This window comes from Trichomycterus rosablanca, chromosome 4 (genome assembly GCF_030014385.1).
Source record: "Trichomycterus rosablanca isolate fTriRos1 chromosome 4, fTriRos1.hap1, whole genome shotgun sequence".
Taxonomy (NCBI): Eukaryota; Metazoa; Chordata; class Actinopteri; order Siluriformes; family Trichomycteridae; genus Trichomycterus; species Trichomycterus rosablanca.
Genome location: NC_085991.1, coordinates 8,922,427 through 8,942,011, shown reverse-complemented (window position 1 = coordinate 8,942,011; position 19,585 = coordinate 8,922,427). Strand labels below are relative to the sequence as shown.

Genomic DNA, 19,585 nt, shown 5'->3' with positions numbered 1-19,585 from the left:
AGACTGTCTAACGTTGACAATAAAATTAATTAAAACTCAAACAATTTATAGTTACAAAATTTATCATGGGAATTCAGACTATTAAAGGTCAAGACCTTAAATTAAAATAGTCAACTAGGCTTAAAGGTGCCTGTGCTTGGTAGGTACAGTATAAAGACCTGTAGCCACATGAGCTTAGGAATAAGATTGAACCCCTGTGTTAAAACAAAATGTATGAAACAAAATTGACACAAATGTTCTCTGTTCTCATTTTTGCAGCGGAGCCGACAAGCCAGCTCTCCCAGCCGTCCCCTGAGCCCGTTCCAAGATCAAAGACTAATTCTCTACTTACAGTCCCGTCTAATCGTCCTCTCACCCCCACTAGCCCCCTGCTTCATTCCCGTAAACCCAGCCCCAGTCCACAACAACCACGCCGCGAGCATTTACATCCCTGCCACGATCCAACACCGGAGTACAAAACTACCCACGTACAGAACATCTGGAAGGAGTCCGCATCTAATCAACATCTGAAACCCAACTCGCACTCCAATAGCGCCTGCTCCAGGTATGTCTACACATAGAACGCAGCACTGTAGAAAGAGAAACTCCAGAACTGTGGAACTCTGGGATTATACTCTAAGCTGGGGTCACTGAAAGTGTCATACAACTAGAAATGACAATTTCATTATATAATGATGTAATGTGGTATCAACAACAGATAAAAAGTTGAAAATAAGATTATAAAAAGCACATGTTGATTTGAATGGGATTGTGCCTTTGACCATTACCTGACCTGTCTCTAAGTGGACAGCACTTATAAACATGTAGTTACATTTGACCACTGCTTAGAGTTGGAATCCGGGGTTCAAATCTCATTGGAGCTATCGGCCAGTTGGGCATCTGCATGAACATGATTGCGTAATGTCTGAGGATATGAAGTAGCCTTGCTATAGGGAGGTGCACCTGTCAGTGCGCTCTCAGTGCCAGTCCCAAGCCCGGATCAAAATCGGAAGGTTACGTCGGGTAGGGCACCCGGCGTAAAAACGGTGCCAGTGGCGCCCAGGTTGCGCAGCAGGATATTCTGCTAGCACACCTGCGCCGGGATTCGGAACACCCCGGTTCGAATCTAGCGGGCAGACAAATTTGGCCAGGGTGTCTACTGGGTAGGAAAAGACCAGACTAAGTGAGTGGAGTCAGTAAACGCTGTGGATGAGCCTCATGTGCGAATCCACTGAGGCACAGGTGAGGGCATAGCAGGCGAATATACCCTTCTCGAACGCAATCGGGATCCCCAGCAGCGGAAGACTTATTGGCGTATGTTGAAAATGCATATATAAATAGAAAAAAAACGGTGGCAAGTCTGGTATGTGGACCAAATCTGCTTTGGCAACCCCTAAAAATAACAGTAGGAGCCTAAAAAACTTTTAATAATAATTATCATCACATAGGTTATACTTGGATATAAGCTTTTCTAATGAACCAAGTGATAAATAATACAGTTCTGCTTTAATATGGCTGCTTTATTGACATGGAGTAGAGCAAGTGAGAGAACAAGACAGTGGAAAAGTGTTACTGAGCAGTATTACTAATACGATCTAATATTTCTATACCAGATAAATATCGAAACGTATTTTGAGAAAGACTTTGGATGGGAGCTACCTTGCACTATACAAATTGCCTGAATCTTTTTACAATATAATGTGTGGTAGATGGTAAAAAACATTTACAGAGTTGAGGGCCTTGCTCAGGGCCCAACAGTGGCAGCTTGGCAGATGTGGGGCTTGGACTGGCAACCTCCTGATTACTAGTGCAATACCTTAACCACTAAGCTGCCGCTTCACTAACCAATCTTTCATAAAGTTTGGCACAAAGTAATCAAGCTGCATTGATGAATCATGTGTAACCTGTAACTACATGTCCTCATGAATGTAACCAAAGTGTAAAACCTGACAATAAAATCCTAATAAATAAACAAATATCCTTTATTTTGCAGTGCTGCCGCCACCCCTACGTTCCCCCGACGGGAAGTCTGTTTAGATGACTCACAAGTGCCCACACATGCAGGATTGAGGCACAATCAGTCCAGTAGTACTCCCTCTACTCCAGAGATGCAGTCACGGAGAGGACACTATATCAGGTTAGCTATCGCTGTTGAATAGAGAAAAACACAAAAGGTCCTGATTTACTAAGGTCCAAAATAAACATGATTGGTATAAGGTGATGTGTTTTGCATAATTAATCAAGTATAAGTACAATTGAATTACTTTGAGAATAATACGATGGGGGAAGGGGGGGGATTAAAACATGTTTGTGCCTAATTTTGAATGGGTATAAATTACAGTTTTTGCTTTTTTACAGATTAGTGGGTAAAAATGGCAATTATATCTATTTAATATTACATTTATAAAACAAATACTATGCATACTGTCAAGGTGTCTGAATACTTTCTGCATCAACTTCACTTCCAGTACATAGATCCACTTTAAATTAACACACATAAGCTGCGTCCGGAATCGCATGCTTCCATACTCAATAGTACGCGAAATGAGTACGCGAGAGCGGTTAGTATGTCCGAATACATAGTATACACAAAGAGGTACGCGAGAAGTACCTGGATGACCTACTTCTTGGGCAGCCATGTTTAAGTATGCAAGCGATGCACACTTGCGGTCCGCTAATGTATCCCATAATGCAACTGGAGCTGCGTAGGCGTTCGAAGCGGAATAAGAAACAAGAGTCGGAGAGTCCTCTGTTCACAAGTGTAAGTAAGATAAATAAAATCAAAATTTTAGCCGCTCAGGTGGCGCAGCGGTAAAAAGAAACGCGCTGCAACCAGGGCTGGATTCTGAGAGCGTGGTATCGAATCCAGCCTTGCTTTACCGGTTCGAAGCTGAGTGGCTATATGAGCAACGATTGGCCGGTTGCTCATGTGGGGGGGTGGGACAAAGAACCGGATGCGGGTCTCTCTCTGTCAGAATGCGATTACGTTCTCTGCCGGCTGATTGGAGGCGCTTACACGGAGATGGGAGAGGGTGCCCTTAGGGTGTGTCTCTCCGCATGCAACGCTAGGTGGCGCCAAACTCGTCAATGTGTGGGTGGCAAAGATGCATCTGGCTGCCGCTCGTGTTTCGGAGGGGATACGGGTTAGCTTCAATCACCTCCGTCAGGGCAGGGTTCGGCATAGACAGAGAGGAAGCACGATGCTAATTGAACAATTGGATGCGCTAAAAAGGGGAGAAAAAGGGGTATTAAAAAATAAAAAAATAAAAATCTACATTTTAAAGACGAATAAATAACAAAAACAACATTTTGGCGAGTGGGGTTTGTAATGAGTCTACGGTGATATTACGTCATCACGTCCCCGCGTCATCACTTGACGTTGGTAATATGGCGGATGTAGTACGTAGCGGTGTTGTGTGCATACTGCATACTTCTGTACCGAAAGTATGTACTTTTTTACCGGCCGAGTAGTGCATACTAGGGCTGCACGATATTGGAGAAAACTGACATTGCGATTTTATTTTTTCCTGCGATGTATATTGCGATATAAAAAAATGCAGGAATTTTCACCCCATTATTAATAATATTAATAATGCATGTATCTTACTCTAAATAAGGGGCTCATATGTGAAAAAGGGTGGTGCCTACAAGAGATACAAAAGATTATGACAAGCTACATCTTTGTACTCGGTTGAAACTGAGCATTAAACTAAGAAAGCTTCAATATCACATGAGGGAATTAACAGGATTGACAAAATGGGTCATTTCATATTTCATTTCACAATCAAAACCTCTTCAAGTAGTAAACATTATTTAAAAAAAACTATACAAAGAAAAGAGCAGCTATACACCTGTTCCAAATCCCAGATGCCTTACTAAGCTCACTACTGAGGCATCTTAATATTTCAATGTTATTTTGACTCAAGAACGAGCGAGAATCGGAAGCGTCCTTAGTGACGAAGGCAATCCCAGAATTCATCGCGGCGTCTCTTCTCTCACAGAAAAATAAACATGGCTGACGGTGCGGACAAAGTTATGTCAATGACTTATTAGAATCCTCTCTACTGAAGCAGCTGCCTATGTAGGCAGTAAGACAGCAAGGCGGCTCCCTTGGTTTTCCAACACACTGGTAGATGTGTCATGGAAAATGAGAACGGTGTGAATTGTCGTTTTGTGTCGAGCAGCAGAAAAGTTGTAGCATGACGTATTTGATTTAATTTGCATTAAGTGACATCGCACGTCCTGCGATGTGACTATTGCGCATGCACACATCGTGATGACGATGCTAAAACGATATATCGTGCAGCCCTAGTGCATACTTCCTCCAATCTAGTACGTACTCTGTAAGTATGCGATTCCGGACGCAGCTATTGTCTTCACTCTTCTTCTTCTTCCTCGGCCTTTGTCCCGTTCGGTTGCGGGGTCGGCTCTCGGCGGATCATAATCCGCATCGATTCCGACAGTAGGGCTGAAACGATTCCTCGAGAAACTCGAGTAATTCGATTACTAAAAATCATCGATTCATATTTTTCGCATCGAGGCATCGTTTAATCCATACGACTATATACAGCTCACGGTGTTTTCGACTTTCACTTTCACAACATGTTCACGCTATAGGCAGGTGACGTGAAGAAGCCGAGGGCTGCATCCCAAATCACATACATTTACATTTTTGGCATTTAGCAGACGCCTTTATCCAAAGCGACTTACATTACAGTTACAGTATACAGTCTGAGCAATCGAGGGTTAAGGGCCTTGTTCAAGGGTCCAACAGCAGCAACCTAGCAGTGGTGGGGCTTGAACCAGCAACCTTTGGATTACTAGTCCTGTGCCTTAACCACTAGGCTACGGCTTGCCTACATACTTAAACAGTTCTTAACAGGATTTAATCCGGGTACTTTTCGCCTACACTTAAATGAAAACTGCGTACAGTAGGTCCTCGACTTACGTCGGAGATCCGTTCCTACGGACGCGACGTAACGCGATTTTCGCCGTAAGTCGGAACACACCTACATAAGCACCTACGTCACTCACGTAGTTTGAGATCATTTTAATCTGGAAAAAACTCAGAACAACATCTACACCATCAGAGTGTCTTGTTGATACGTTTACTTTTCTTCATTGCGGCCACCACAGACTTAGGCAAACACACATCTACCTGATCTAGGAGATACAATCCTGACAGAACCTCTTACAAATGCCACAAAACCTCCCAACAAAATATTAAAGCTTTATGTTCTGCGTGAGCTGTAGCTGAAACTTATAGTTCTGAAATTTGCACAAATTAGAGGCTTATGTTTATATGTTATTGTTCATTATTATTTATGCATTAGTTTTAGGTTGCCTGTAAAGATTTTAAAAGTAATTTGATTTATTTTTGTTTTTGCATTTTAATAATTTTCTCTTTAAACTGTACTGTATGCAAGGAATGAAAATGTACAGTTTTTTTTTAAGAGACATATGTCTTATAGGGTTGGGCGGTATTGCCGATTTTCATACCGTCTTCAGAAAGCAGAAAGTACCACGGTATACGGTATTACCACGCGTGTGCTGGGGCGGCGCAGACAAACTTTACAGTGTAATCACAGTATTCAAATGTTTTATTACAAAAAATTAAACAATAAGAACATCAAACATTGCTTATCCGACCGATCTATAATAAATATTTTACGCATAAGTGTAAATGCGTCTCTGGGAGCCGTTAAATATATTTTTATTCCTGCGCAGTTCTTATCGGCTGTAATCCACCCATTCAGCTTTGCATCAGTAGAGGGAATTAATCAGTCATAATGAGAGCTGTTTATTGTCGAAATTCAAATCGGAAAACACAGAGAGAGAGAGCAGTAACCGAGCTACAGAGAGAACATGCAGAATACGAGCAGTGCTAGTAGTATAATGACAAATAATTGAGAAATAAATGTTTAATGATGTTAAATCTGATTATTTCACGGCGCTTATGTTTTAAAGCAGAAATAAACACAGGCACATCTCTGCACAAAAGAGGATTTTTCTGAAACTTAATGCAATGCAACCACAGTACGTCTCTTCCCTGTAGTTTTTTTCCTTTTGAAATAAATCTTTTTTTTCTCATGTAAGTGTTGTTTGAATTATGCCTACATTTAAGGCAAGGTAGCAAAATGTGCATGATTGATGTGCATCATTGATATTAATATCGGGGCTGTCTTATAGTTTACCCAGTAGCGCCTCATGAAGAACGAAGAGCCATTTTTTTGAACGGCTCTTTAAAAGGAACCGAGCCAAAAGATCCGACTCCCTTCAAGGAGCCATAATTCCCATCACTACAACCAATCAGTGAGCTCCAACCGCCTACCCCTCCCACCCCTCCCTTACTGTGGATGCGCGAATGTCTTAAAGTCTCAGTTTTCAAGGTAGACCTGAAGCAGAAAGTTGGCGCTTCACATTTTTAAAATACCGTCACCATTTCTAAATACCGCGGTATACCGCAATACCGTCATACCGCCCAACCCTAATGTCTTATTTAATCTTATATGTATTTATTTTTGCTCTTTATTAAAGGAAAAGTATTTCTTATCCGATTACTCGATTAATCGCTGGAATAATCGATAGAATACTCGATTACAAAAATAATCGATAGCTGCAGCCCTAGGCGACAGTGCTACCCACTAAGCCACCGTGCCGCCCATTGTCTTTACACACTGATTTTGTGCTTTTCAAAATAAAAAAAATCATGTCCAATTACCCTGATTGCGTCCTCTATACTGATCCGACCCTTTTCGCCGCTGACTGAGGACGCCTCTCAACTGACTTCCGGCACGTACAGTCAGTACAGACTGCATTTTCCACCTGCACGAGCCGAGTTCATATATCGACGGATACATGCACGGGGGGTCACACCTCCATCAACATTATTCCTCAGCCCTGTGCAGGCGCCATCAGTCAGCCAGCAGGGGCCGCAGTCGCACCAGTTATGAGGACTTATGTTCCGACTTACCCCTAAGCCCCTGAACAACAGCCAAACGTTGTTCATGCTGCCGCCCAACCTAGTCGGAAAGGCAGAGCTGAGGTTCGAGACGATGTATCCGGAAACCCCAACTCTGGTGAGCTAGCGTACTTTACCGCTGCGCCACCTGAGCGGCTAGCTGATTTGGACTTATTAATACAATGTGTAATTATGTGCACCCATAAGCATTGTATTAAGTACCTGTACGTTGAAACACTCCAAATTGTATATTAGTTAAGGCCAGTGGATAAGACATGTTGCTTTGCTCATTAGAAAGGCGATCTTTCATAAAGCTGGTAAGCAAATAACTGAATCATTTTTGTGGTTGCCAGTTTTGTCAAATGTAATTCTTTAATAAATTAGAACCTAAGACTTATCAATGAAATGCTAACATTTATTTGTAACCATTTAAGCATGTGATATATAGATTTTCTAATTGTCAACTGTCTGAACTTCGGTAGTGTTTCCCGTATGGGGTCGCCAAACATCGCGGCTCAAGACCGGTCCTGGCTGCAGAGTGCGACCCAGAGGCACCGGACGGATGTTCCTTCAACAGCACCCGAGTATTCTCCCTCCTCCAAAATACTACCAATGGGAACGTCCCTGCGTCACTTCAGCAACGAGAGCAGCAGCCCAGACCACTCATTTCCTTCACCTTATATAACTTCACCCTGCCAGGAGCAGCAATGCCAGGCACATTACACCAGATACCACTACATCAATCCCCCAGTTTCCCAGTCCTACATACCTCTCAGATACTACAGATGCCCCTCTACCCAACCTTCCCCCCAGCCTTACAGAGCATATGCAGGTGAAGAAAGACACTATGATTGGAACACGAACAGAATGTATTATCGGCACCAGCCTACTTCTCCCTGCGGCAATGGCCAATACAGTTACTGGCATGTTGACGCACCGTTACACCTTCAGACGTACGGGCTACCGTACCATCACGTAAAGCCAACACAGGCTCCGTCGCTCAGAGAGTACTCCCTACATCAAAACAGGGTTTCCCAAGCCCGGTGGGGTCAAAGCAGCCCAAGTCGTGGCTTCAGTGCTGCCAGTTGTGCCTACACTCCTTGGTCACGTATGCGATAGCGATTAGCTAATCTAGCTAACCAGCAGCATGGCTTTAATAAACAACAGGTACAGTATGATATTTTACTGATTATTAATGCTAGTTTAAGCTCACCCGTTTTTGTAAGTAGGTGAGTGAATGGGTGAGTGTGTGATGCCATGAGACTGGTGCTCTTAGTGCTTAAGGTACTGGACTAGTAATCAGAAGGTCGCCTGTTCAAGCCCCACCCTTTCCAAATTGCCACTGTTGGGCCCCTGATCAAGGCACTTAACTCTCAATTGCTCAAGTCGTGTTCAGTCATAATCGTAAATCACTTTGGGTAAAAGTGCCTGCCAAATGTAAATGTCAAATGCATGGCTTTTGGAACGAGGCATCCCAGTTAGGATAAATGAATGAATGAATGAATGAATTATATTCATATTTACATACTACATTACTAACATTTATTAATATTGTAAACATAATGATTGAATAATAATAAAAGAGTGCTCAAGTTTTGCAGTGGGGAAATATGCTAGGGTTCAAATCTCAGCAGTGCAGTGACCTGGTTGGCTAATGTTCACTAATTACTGGCTAATTATGCCTGTTGGATTCCCAGCCATGCTGATAGCACCACTGAGATTCAGAATCAGAAGTCTAGCTCTATACAGCAATACAGTACCAGAAGGGGGATTGTTACTGCGGAGTCATATAGAAACATATACACCGACTAGGCATAACATTGTGACCACTGACAGGTGAAGTGAATAACACCGATTATCTCTTCATCACGGCACCTGTTAGTGGGTGGGACATATTTGCCAGCAAGTGGACATGTTATCCTCAACGTTGATGTGTAAGAAGACTGGGTCAGAGCATGTCCAAAACTGCAGCTCTTGTGGGGTGTTCCCGGTCTGCAGTGGTCAGTATCAATCAAAAGTGATCCGAGGAAGGAACAGTGGTAAACCAGCGATAGGGCCAGGGCTCATTGATGCACCCGTGCGGTCCGATCCAACAGACGAGCTAGTAGCTCAAATTGCTGAAAAAGTTAATGCTGGTTCTGATAGAAAGGTGTCCGAATCCATGCCTCGACGGGTCACAAAAAGAGGACAAACACAATATTAGGAAGGTGGTCATAATGTTATGCCTGATCGGTGTAATAAAAATGCACTTTTAAGGAGTTATAGCTCATCACACTGCTTATTGCAACAACCAGGGTGAAAGAAAACGTTTATTGTGGTGCTGTTTACTATTTTGCTTTGTTGCTATGGAGCAGACTTGCTAACATGACAGTCCTAATCAGTACCAAGCACACAAATATGCCATTTAATCGAGCCTCCTGACCAACCGCATACCATTTAGATTTTGGGACACACCTAGGTGTGGCAAATTTTATTCAAATGACTTGCTTGAGTCGCTGATTAAAAAAGCTGATGTGACAAATTCTGTATAAGAATAATAAGTAATACATTTGTGCATACTATTAATCTGTATTTCTCCCAAGTAACTAATGTAATTAATTATATTTAAACTATTGTGAACTGTGTAAATGTGTTGTAAATATACTAATAAATGTGTGTTAATATACCTTAATATTTATGAAGTATGTATGATTGCACATAAACTACATCGACAAAGCTTTGAAACATTGTTTTTGTTTTAAAATAATATCCTAATTTTCTTTGGAGGATTTCTTTCTACGTATTTCCGATTGGCTGTGTGTCTGTAGGGGGGAGGGACAATGTCCGCAACAGTGTCCCTTGTCACTGGTGCAATTCCGACCCCTGCTGAACAATCGAGGCGCCTGCACAGGGGACGGCTAATTATGGATGGCAGCGTTCACGCTATACCCCGCTCTATAAGACCCACCCTAGGCAGGTGAGAAGAGGTCATTACATTGCCAAAAGTATTCACTCACCCATCCGAATCAATGAATTCAGGTGTTCCAATCACTTCCATGGCCACAGGTGTATAAAACCAAGCACCTAAGCATGCAGACTGCTTCTACAAACATTAGTGAAAGAATGGGTCGCTCTCAGGAGCTCGGTGAATTCCAACGTAGTACCGTGATAGGATGCCACCTGTGCAACAAGTCCAGTTGTGAAATTTCCTCGCTACTAAATATTCCACAGTCGACTGTCAGTGCTATTATAACAAAGTGGAAGCGATTGGGAACGACAGCAACTCAGCCACGAAGTGGTAGCCACGTAAAATGACAGAGCGGGGTCAGCGGATGCTGAGGCGCTTAGTGCGCAGAGGTCGCCAACTTTCTGCAGAGTCAATCGCTACAGACCTCCAAACTTCATGTGGCCTTCAGATTAGCTCAAGAACAGCGTGTAGAGAGCTTCATGGAATGCAAAGCGCAATGCAAAGTGTCGAATGCAGTGGTGTAAAGCACGCCGCCACTGGACTCTCGAGCAGTGGAGACGTGTTCTCTGGAGTGACGAATCACGCTTCTCCGTCTGGCAATCCGATGGACGAGTCTGGGTTTGGTGGTCGCCAGGAGAACGGTACTTGTCTGACTGCATTGTGCCGAGTGTAAAGTTTGGTGGAGGGGGGATTATGGTGTGGGGTTGTTTTTCAGGAGTTGGGCTCGGCCCCTTAGTTCCAGTGAAAGAAACTCTTAATGCTTCAGGGAACAGTTTGGGGATGGCTTCTTCCTGTTCCAACATGACTGCACACCAGTGCACAAAGCAAGTCCTGACCTCAACCCGATAGAACACCTTTGGGATGAATTAGAGTGGAGACTGCGAGCCAGGCCTTCTCGTCCAACATCAGTGTCTGACCTCACAAATACGCTTCTGGAAGAATGGTCAAAAATTCCCATAAACACACTCCTAAACCTTGTGGAAAGCCTTCCCAGAAGAGTTGAAGCTGTTATAGCTGCAAAGGGTGGGCCGACATCATATTAAACCCTATGGATTAAGAATGGGACGTCACTCAAGTTCATATATGTGTGAAGGCAGACATGAAAAAGCAAAGACCTACGGGCTTAAATAATAAAATGAAGCTGAATGCTTAAATTGATGTGGTTAATTTAAAATCAGCACTTTCTGAGTGTTTCTACTTACAGCAAAAGAATTACTGAACAAATTCACGACTGTATAAAACTTGATGGATGAATGAGTCTTAATAATAGAGTAATTCATCTGTCAACAAGAACAATCATGAACGCTTAAAAATATTTCAGCCTTGGGCAAGTTTGTGGCCGTGCTTCATTCCAAAGCTTACTTAGCTAGTGTCTATGTACAAAAGAGCTGAACAGAGCTGTCATTGTTATCAGTTCAGGATATGTAGGTGTAACAGTATGGATGATTGGTTCTGTAGCGTGGTGGCAACACGGCAAATACTGGGAGTTCATTCATACAAAACAGGGTGGGACGGATTTAATGCCTCGTCGCACAATAGCATAGCTGCGCCACCCAAAACAAAAGACGCTGTAATACAGCGACGCCTATTTTTAGAAGTTGACAGTGTACTGTCGGAATCAAAGCTTGATTTCTGTACATTCTGTTCTGTAAGCTGATTGGGTGAAATGTCAGGCATAGTAATACTGTATTTAAGGTCAGACCCTGGCATGGAATGTGTATAAAATATCTCCTGCCCATAAGTTATATGTGATTCAAGATATGTATTCTCTCATGCCTTATGCCAAGTTCACCCTACACGCCTTTCCAATTAGTCAGATTGCTGTACAGTTTACACTACACAACTGGATCTCTCGTAATCGGGAGTCTTTCAAGTCGGTGTGGCTTTCACACTACACCATCTATCACCAACTGGAATCGCAGGCGAGCTTCTCTGGTCTCCCGAACTACGTTTTGTCTCGTAAACAAACGCGAGAAGTGAGGAAAGGTTTGAAGATACCATGTACAAAAATGCATGTCAACAAGTAGCGAGCGATCAAGGTTTGTGTACTGATGTGCAGCGTAAAATCAAGGAGAAAAATAAATGAATCTGAGTGGATTTGGCAACACGAACAGCATGGATTGTTCTGTAGTGAGTTGCAGGTTAATAAATATTTTTTGCAATGTTGGTGTTTTGTTTTGTAGAGAACAGAGAGATAAGGTCAGAAATACTGTAAAACTTGTGTGTGTGCCGATGTATTCTGATATAAACTATATTAAGCCCCTGTCCCATCTTTTTACACTCCTCCACAGCGTTTGCCCTCAGCCCGTATCTTGCGTTCTCATTGGCTGGTCGACATAGCACTCATTGCCAGTTGGGCGACTCATATCCAGATATTTGATATGCTAGGTATCTCCTGTCGCCGAGCGCTTGGCAGGCCGCTCGGATCGAGTTACTGAGTAGTTCACACATAGCGATTGAGAGCAGAGTTTCGATCGCTGAGCGAACGCCGAGTTGCTCCAGAACTGGCAAATCTAGCGGCTACCAGTCGGCGAGCCAATATCAGGGCAAAATCGCGTAGTGTAAACTGGGCATTAAATATCTGAATCGGTCGTCCGACTGGCAGCGAGTGCAGTGTCGAACTACAGCCAATGAGAACTCAAGATATGGGGTTTGGAAACCCGGGGAATGAGTGTAAAAACGCGAGACATAATATAGTGGGGCATAATATAGTTTCTATCAGAATACATCGGCATACAGTAACCTTATCGTCCACGCCAAACCATGATACCAACGCTGCATAGACCACTGAAGTTGTGCGTCATTCTTTAGTCCTCGTTATGCCCATATTTGGAGACCCAGGTCTAACTCAGGTTTCCTATGGGAAATTTGAATGGGGTTTTCAAAAAATCATTTTGTCCTGTGTACATTTTTCTACTGTACATCACTGGATCCTCTGAATTACGAGTTTGTTAAAGGGTCGTAATACTAATAATGCTACACGAAAGCTAACGCTACTGCACATTAATTAGACGTCACTGAACTACACCAATCAAATCAACGGAACGAGCGGCTCGCTTTTGGTGAGTACATCCAAAAGCGTAACACCCGACCGTCCTTGCTTTCTACATTAATGTAGCTAGCTACTAAAATATCAATCAAACTTGTGAACATCACCCCACTGTTACTCTGGTGAATCGCGCTGCTTCGTGCGGTTATTTAAGAGGCTTATAAAAGAAAAAAAAAGAAACATTTAAGAGGCTTCCAGTCTAGTGACGTCAATTCAGTGCGCAGTAGCATTAGCTTACATGTAGCAATATTCATATTTTGACTCTTTAACGACTTCATAATTCAGAGGATCCAGTGATAATAGACAGAAGAATCTCCAGAGAACAAAACGTAACAGCTTTGGAACATTTTTTTTATGACTACAGGATGCGAGAGAGGCAATTTTCAAAATCAATATTCAAAATTTCTCTTAGACCGGGGTTACCAAATATGGGCATAACAACATGGCGTGGCCTACAAAATGATGACACGACTTCAGTGGTCTATTGCAAAAAATATTTATTTACCTCCAACTCACCCTGCTGGTCGTGTTGCCAAATCCACTCGGATTCATTTATTTTTTTCTCTTTGCTTTTATGATGCACATCAGCGCACAAACAATTTTGCTCGCTCGCTCGCTACTTGTTGACGTGCATTTTTGGACGCGGTATCATTAAACCCCTCGTCACTTCTTGACAAAGCGTAGTTTGGGAGACCAGACCGACTCATCCTGGTGATAGATCGTGTAGCGCGTGACACCCTGTCGCCGATCAGTCGTGTAGTATGAAAACCACAACGACTAAAAAAGACTCCCGAGTGCAAGAGATCCAGTCATGTAGTGTGAACTGTACAGCGACCCGGCAACTCCGAAAGTCGTGTAGTGTGAACGAACTTTGTGGCATTAGGAAACACACATGGAAGCATGCCAGATAAGCAACAGATAAGACTAAAGGCAAGGATCGAACCCAGTTGTGGCATGCTCTATGTGGCAACAAGAGTATGGATTAAACTTTCCTAACTTTAAAAGTAAACAAATAATATACAGTGAACTCTCGATTTAACCCAAACTAAGCAAAAGTCATAAAAAGTTCTCTATTTCAGGATACTCTGCTTTGACTGACAGAAAACTCAGGTGAGATATCTTGTAGCTCCACTGACTGAACGAGTCTGACTTGGTTACCGCCCTGTGGTAATACCCAGTTCAATTAAGCTTCCCACCAGTAAGAAAAGCGAGTCAGACACAACGTTCCAGAAGTAGCTGGTCTTTATTTGAAACTGCAGCATTCATTAATAACAGTAAAATGGAGAGATGACTGAGAAGAGAAACGTCAATGCTTCGCTTCATTTGAATCGACTCCTGAATCACTTATATTGATACTGTGAACAGAGCATCTCCCACTGTACATCTCTCTTATGCCTAGTTCACACTACACGATTCGTGCCCTGATTTTCGTTCGCTGACTGGTCGGCGCTAGATTTGCCGGCTCGGGAGCAACCCGGCGTTCGCTCGGCCATCTAAACTCGGCGATCTAAGCTCGGCTCTCAATCGCTATGTGTGAACTACTCAACAACCCGATTCGAGCGCTCGGCGACTGAGGAGAGATATCTAGCATGTTGAATATCTGGATCAGTCGGTTGCGACTGGCAATGAGTGCGGCGAGGGGGATAATATAGTTTCTATCAGAATACATCGGCGCACACATCAGCGTTACGATATTTGTGAACTTATCGTCCACGCCAAACCATAATACAGTGGTGTTCAAAAAAAATAGCAGTCCAACACCATTAACCTGATAAATCACTGTTTTCAGTAGAAATGCTATTTCTACATAGCAAATAATTCACTTGAAAGTGTAGTAGAGTAATGAAAACAAAACAAACCCAACAATTAGGACGTGCATGCCGCTCATTCTGAGTTATTAAAGCATTGATTGAAAGTGGGTTGTTCAAAATAATAGCAGTGAGGAGTTCAATTGGTGAAGTCATTTATTCTGCAGAAGAACGGGTGTCAATTTTGGCCCTTATTTAAGGTAGGAGGGGGGCAAATGTTGCACAGGTTGGTCATAGCACATTTCCTTCTGAAATACTGGGTAAAATGGGTTGTTCCAGACATTGTTCTGATGAACAGCGTACTTTGATTAAAAAGTTAATAGTAGAGGGAAAAAACATACAGAGAAGTGCAGCAAATGATAGGCTGCTCAGCTAAAATGATCTCAAATGCCTTGAAGTGACAACCAACACCTGAAAGACGCAGAAGGAAGTGTGGAACTACTGTTCGAATGGATCGAAGAATAGCCAAAATGGCAAAGGCTCAGCCAATGATCACCTCCAGAAAGATCAAGGAACATCTGAAGTTACCAGTGAGTACAGAAGATGATTAAGTGAAGCCAATTTACCAGCAAGAACTCCTTGCAAAGTCCCGTTGTTAAGATAAAGACGTGTCCTGAATGGGTTCAAATTTGCCAAAAACACATTGACTGGTCCAAAGAGAAATGGCTCAACATTTGTGGACTGGTGAAAGCAAAATTGTTCTTTTTGAGTCTAGTGGCCGTAGACAGTATGTCAGACGACCCTCGAGCACTGAATTCAAGCCAAAGTTCACTGTGAAGACAGTAAAGCATGGTGGTACAAAACTATGATATGAGGATGTTTTTCATACCATGGTGTTACGCCTATTTATCACATACGAGGGATCATGGATCAGTTTAAATATATCAGAATACTTGAGGAGATCATGTTGCCCTATGTCGAAGAAGAAATGTCCTTAAAATGGGTGTTTCAACATGACAATGACCCAAAACATCTTGGTTACAGACAAACAAGATTGAGGTAATAGAGTGACCAGCCCAATCCCCTGACTTCAATCCCATAGAGAACTTGTGTTCTGATATCTGAAGTGCGTTCTTTTGAGGCAAAACCCAAAATTGCAGAAGAACTGTGGAATGTCGTCTAATCATCCTGGACTGGAATACCTGTTCAGAGGTGCCAGAAGTTGATCGACTCCATGCAACACAGATCTCGGATTGTTATGCCACTAAATATTAGTTCAGTAATTTAAAGTAAAGTGAAACCTCAAACATTTTTTTCAGTTTATAGATAATTTTTTTGAGTTTTTAATGAAATATGCTGGCACTGCTATTTTTTTGAACAGCCTAAAATTCATTTTTCTTAATTTTCTGTAAAGGATGAACACAAACTGGCTAAATTTTGTTAATGTTTTGATTTAGAATTGAAAGTGTAGTCTTTTCAGTGCATTTGCATTTATGGAAATAAAAGTTATTATAATGATTTTGTGCTTTATTCACTTTTTTAAAATCACTGCTATTTTTTTGAACACTACTGTACCAACCATGCATTACAAAAAAAAATATTTATTAACCTCTAACTCAGTACAGAATAAAACAATCCCCGCTGGTCACGTTGCCAAATCCACTCAGATTCATTTATTTTTTCTCCTTGATTTCACGCTGCACATCAGCGCACAAACAACTTTGATCGCTCGCTACTTTCATTAAACCCCTTGTCACTTCTCGAGTTTGTCTTGGTGACAAAACGTAGTTTGTGAGACCAGAACGACTCATCCTGGTGACAGATGGTGTAGTGTGTGACCCCCTATCGCCGATCAGTCGTGTAGTGTGAAATACACACCGACTTGAAAGACTCCCGATTACAAGAGATCCAGTCGTGTCGTGTGAACTTTACAGCAACCTGGAAAGTCATGTAGTGTGAACTTGGCATTAAAGAGACAGACACCCACATGTCCTATAACTCATTCACATTTAGCCCTATTTGTGAGTTTTGCTAGCCAACGGTCCTTTTTTCAGACTGAACTGGAAAACATTAAACGTGCGTCAGCGAGACTAATCAAATATGTCATATATGTGTGGGTGAAAAATGAATTGCTTTAGTTTTAGAAGTAAAAAAATCTCGTAGGTTGAAGACCCCTGATCCAGACTACATAAACCTGGCTGACACCATTCAGTGCAAATCATCAGAATAAGGTTAGTGTGATTTTTCAATCGCTTGCCCTGTTTGTTTGTTTGTTTGTTAGGATTTTAACGTCATGTTTTTACACTTTGGTTACATTCATGACAGGAGCGGTAGTTACTCACTACACAAGATTCATCAGTTCACAAGTTTATATCGAACACAGTCTTGGACAATTTAGTGTCTTCAATTCACCTCACTTGCATGTCTTTGGACTGTGGGAGGAAACCGGAGTACCCGGAGTAAACCCACACAGAAAGGACCCTTCTTGCTGGGAGGCGACATTGCTACCCACTAAGCCACCGTGCCGCCCCGCTTGCCCTGTCAAGCTGAATATCAATATACTTACATTTTCAGCATTTAGCAGACGCCTTTATCCAAAGCGACTTACGTTACAATTATAGTACAAAGTCTGAGCAATTTAGGGTTAAGGGCCTTGCCCAAGGGCCCAACAGGAGCAACCTGGCAGTAGTGGGGCTTGAACCAGCGACCTTCTGATTACTAGTCCAGTACCTTAACCTCTAGGCTACAGCTTAGGCTACACTAGGCAACTGAAGTGCATTTATAAAAGCTACAAAGCTTCATAATGCAAAAAGAAAGTGCACTGTAAAGAGCAGCACCGCGACCCAGATCAACCACACAGCAGCATAAAATCATTACCGCTGCTTACCTGATCTACTGTATATCCGTGTGTTGTTCCATTAAGAGTATAATCCACTTCTTTTTGGCGGCCATCTTGTATATTTCCAGAATATTCCCTAAATATATAAATCCATATCCAACTGTGTTTGTCCACCTAACTAACCAAAATCGTTTTAATAATTTATAATTATAACGTATAATTAAGTCGGATAATTAATTCTCTCAGCTTTCATGGCTAAAAGTGAAAACTGGTAATTAGTTTACTAAGCTTTCACTAATGCCTTTACAAAAAATTTGCATATATTACCTATATTACTATATATTAAACAACTGAAATTCCGCCCAAAATCTGAATTCGGATCTCTGATTGGTTTACGTAGCTGTCTTTCAAATCCTGAACGACGACTGAATCTCTATGGCAGTGGTTCTCAAACTTTTTCTGTCATGCCACCCAGACCCCCCCCACCCACCCCACACACACACACACACACACACACACACACACACACACACCCCACACACACACACACACACACACACACACACACACACACACACACACACACACACACACACACACACACACACACACACACACACACACACACACACACACACACACACACAAAAGCTGACAAAAATAGGCCAATTTTAACTTTGTTGAAATAACTTTAAAGATCATGAATGTTCCTTTTACCTTTATTTCAGTAATTTCTGTTGTACTTGACTCTATCAAACCATGTTTGACATATCACTAAACTGCTCCTTCAATCAGTCTGCTATTTCAAAAATAAAAAAAATAAAATAACATTTGCAAAAAAGATAATAAAGTTGAATATGTGCCAAAAAAGTGAATTTGTGAGACTTTAAGTCTTATCACTGTATTAGTGGCTGTTCTTCTTTTTATCTGTTCTGTACATCTAGACCAGGGGTTTACACACTTTCATGGCTTGAGATCTACTGTTTCAGTCTACAGGTCATCATGATCTACTTTTTAAGGTCGGACTCATCATTTTTTCAAAAAAGCTTTGAAGCTTTTTTAAATGCGCATCAGTTCCTGTATTGACATTCAGCTTTACAGGGCAAGTGACTGAATCACACCGACCTTATTCTGATGATTTGCTCCGGCTGAATGATATCAGTCAGGTTTATGTAAGGATGGACCCATATTTAGACTTCATTATTTTCATGTGGGAAGTAGTCCGAAAAAGCAGTCAAATATGTGGCAGTCAAATATGTGGAAGTTCCAAATTGTCCAGCAGAGACCCTTGACTTCAAATGAATGTCAGATTGTAGGTTAAAATTTCTCTATCAGAAAACGTTAAACAGGGTGGGCCATAAGTTTCCATACATAGGAAAAATAAACATTTCTTTTTTATAAAAACCATTTTTATTTATATACTATGCTCTACATGACTGCCATTGCTTTGAAAACACATTTTAATTCGTTGCTCTTTATTCAAACTCATTTTTAGGGTATCTGAAATACAGGGTGGGCCATAAGTGATAGCTCAGTGGTTAAGGTACTGGACTAGTAAACTGAAAGTTGCCGGTTCAAGCCCCGCCACCACCAAGTTGCCACTGTTGGGTCCCTGAGCAAGGCCCTTAACCCTCAATTGCTCATTGTGTAAGTCGCTTTGGATAAAAGCGTCTGCTAAATGCTGAAAATGTCAAAATGTCAAATAAGTTTCCATACATATGCTTTTTTTTAACATTTTATTTTTTATATTTTAGATACCCTAAAAAATGCGTTTGAATAAAGAGCAACGAATTAAAATGTGTTTTCAAAGCAATGGCAGTCATGTAGAGCATAGTATATAAATAAAAATGGTTTTTATAAAAATATATATATTTTTCCTATGTATGGAAACTTATGACCCACCCTGTAGATTAGCGGTGCTTTATGTAGGCTGAGGCGTAGTTATGGTAACAAACCGCAAATAAAATAAACAGTGGCCACATTTCATGTCAGTCACGCTGAGCTGTTTGAATGAGGAACGATGTACCAGCGTGTACTGTGTGATCGATGTATTAAGCTCTCC

The 19,585-nt window shown here is 41.8% G+C and overlaps 1 protein-coding gene across 1 annotated transcript in view; it reads left to right on the top strand.

Moving 5' to 3' along the window:
- Positions 1 to 9,591, top strand: part of LOC134311377 (innate immunity activator protein-like) — a 32,113-nt gene extending 22,522 nt beyond the window's left edge. Inside the window, exons 7-9 of the mRNA XM_062993030.1 lie at positions 259 to 544; positions 1,973 to 2,116; positions 7,423 to 9,591. Of these exons, the coding sequence (XP_062849100.1) occupies positions 259 to 544; positions 1,973 to 2,116; positions 7,423 to 8,059 (1,067 nt within the window). The 3' untranslated portion in view covers positions 8,060 to 9,591. The remainder of the gene's footprint in view (positions 1 to 258; positions 545 to 1,972; positions 2,117 to 7,422) is intronic.
- Positions 9,592 to 19,585: the final 9,994 nt, after the last annotated feature.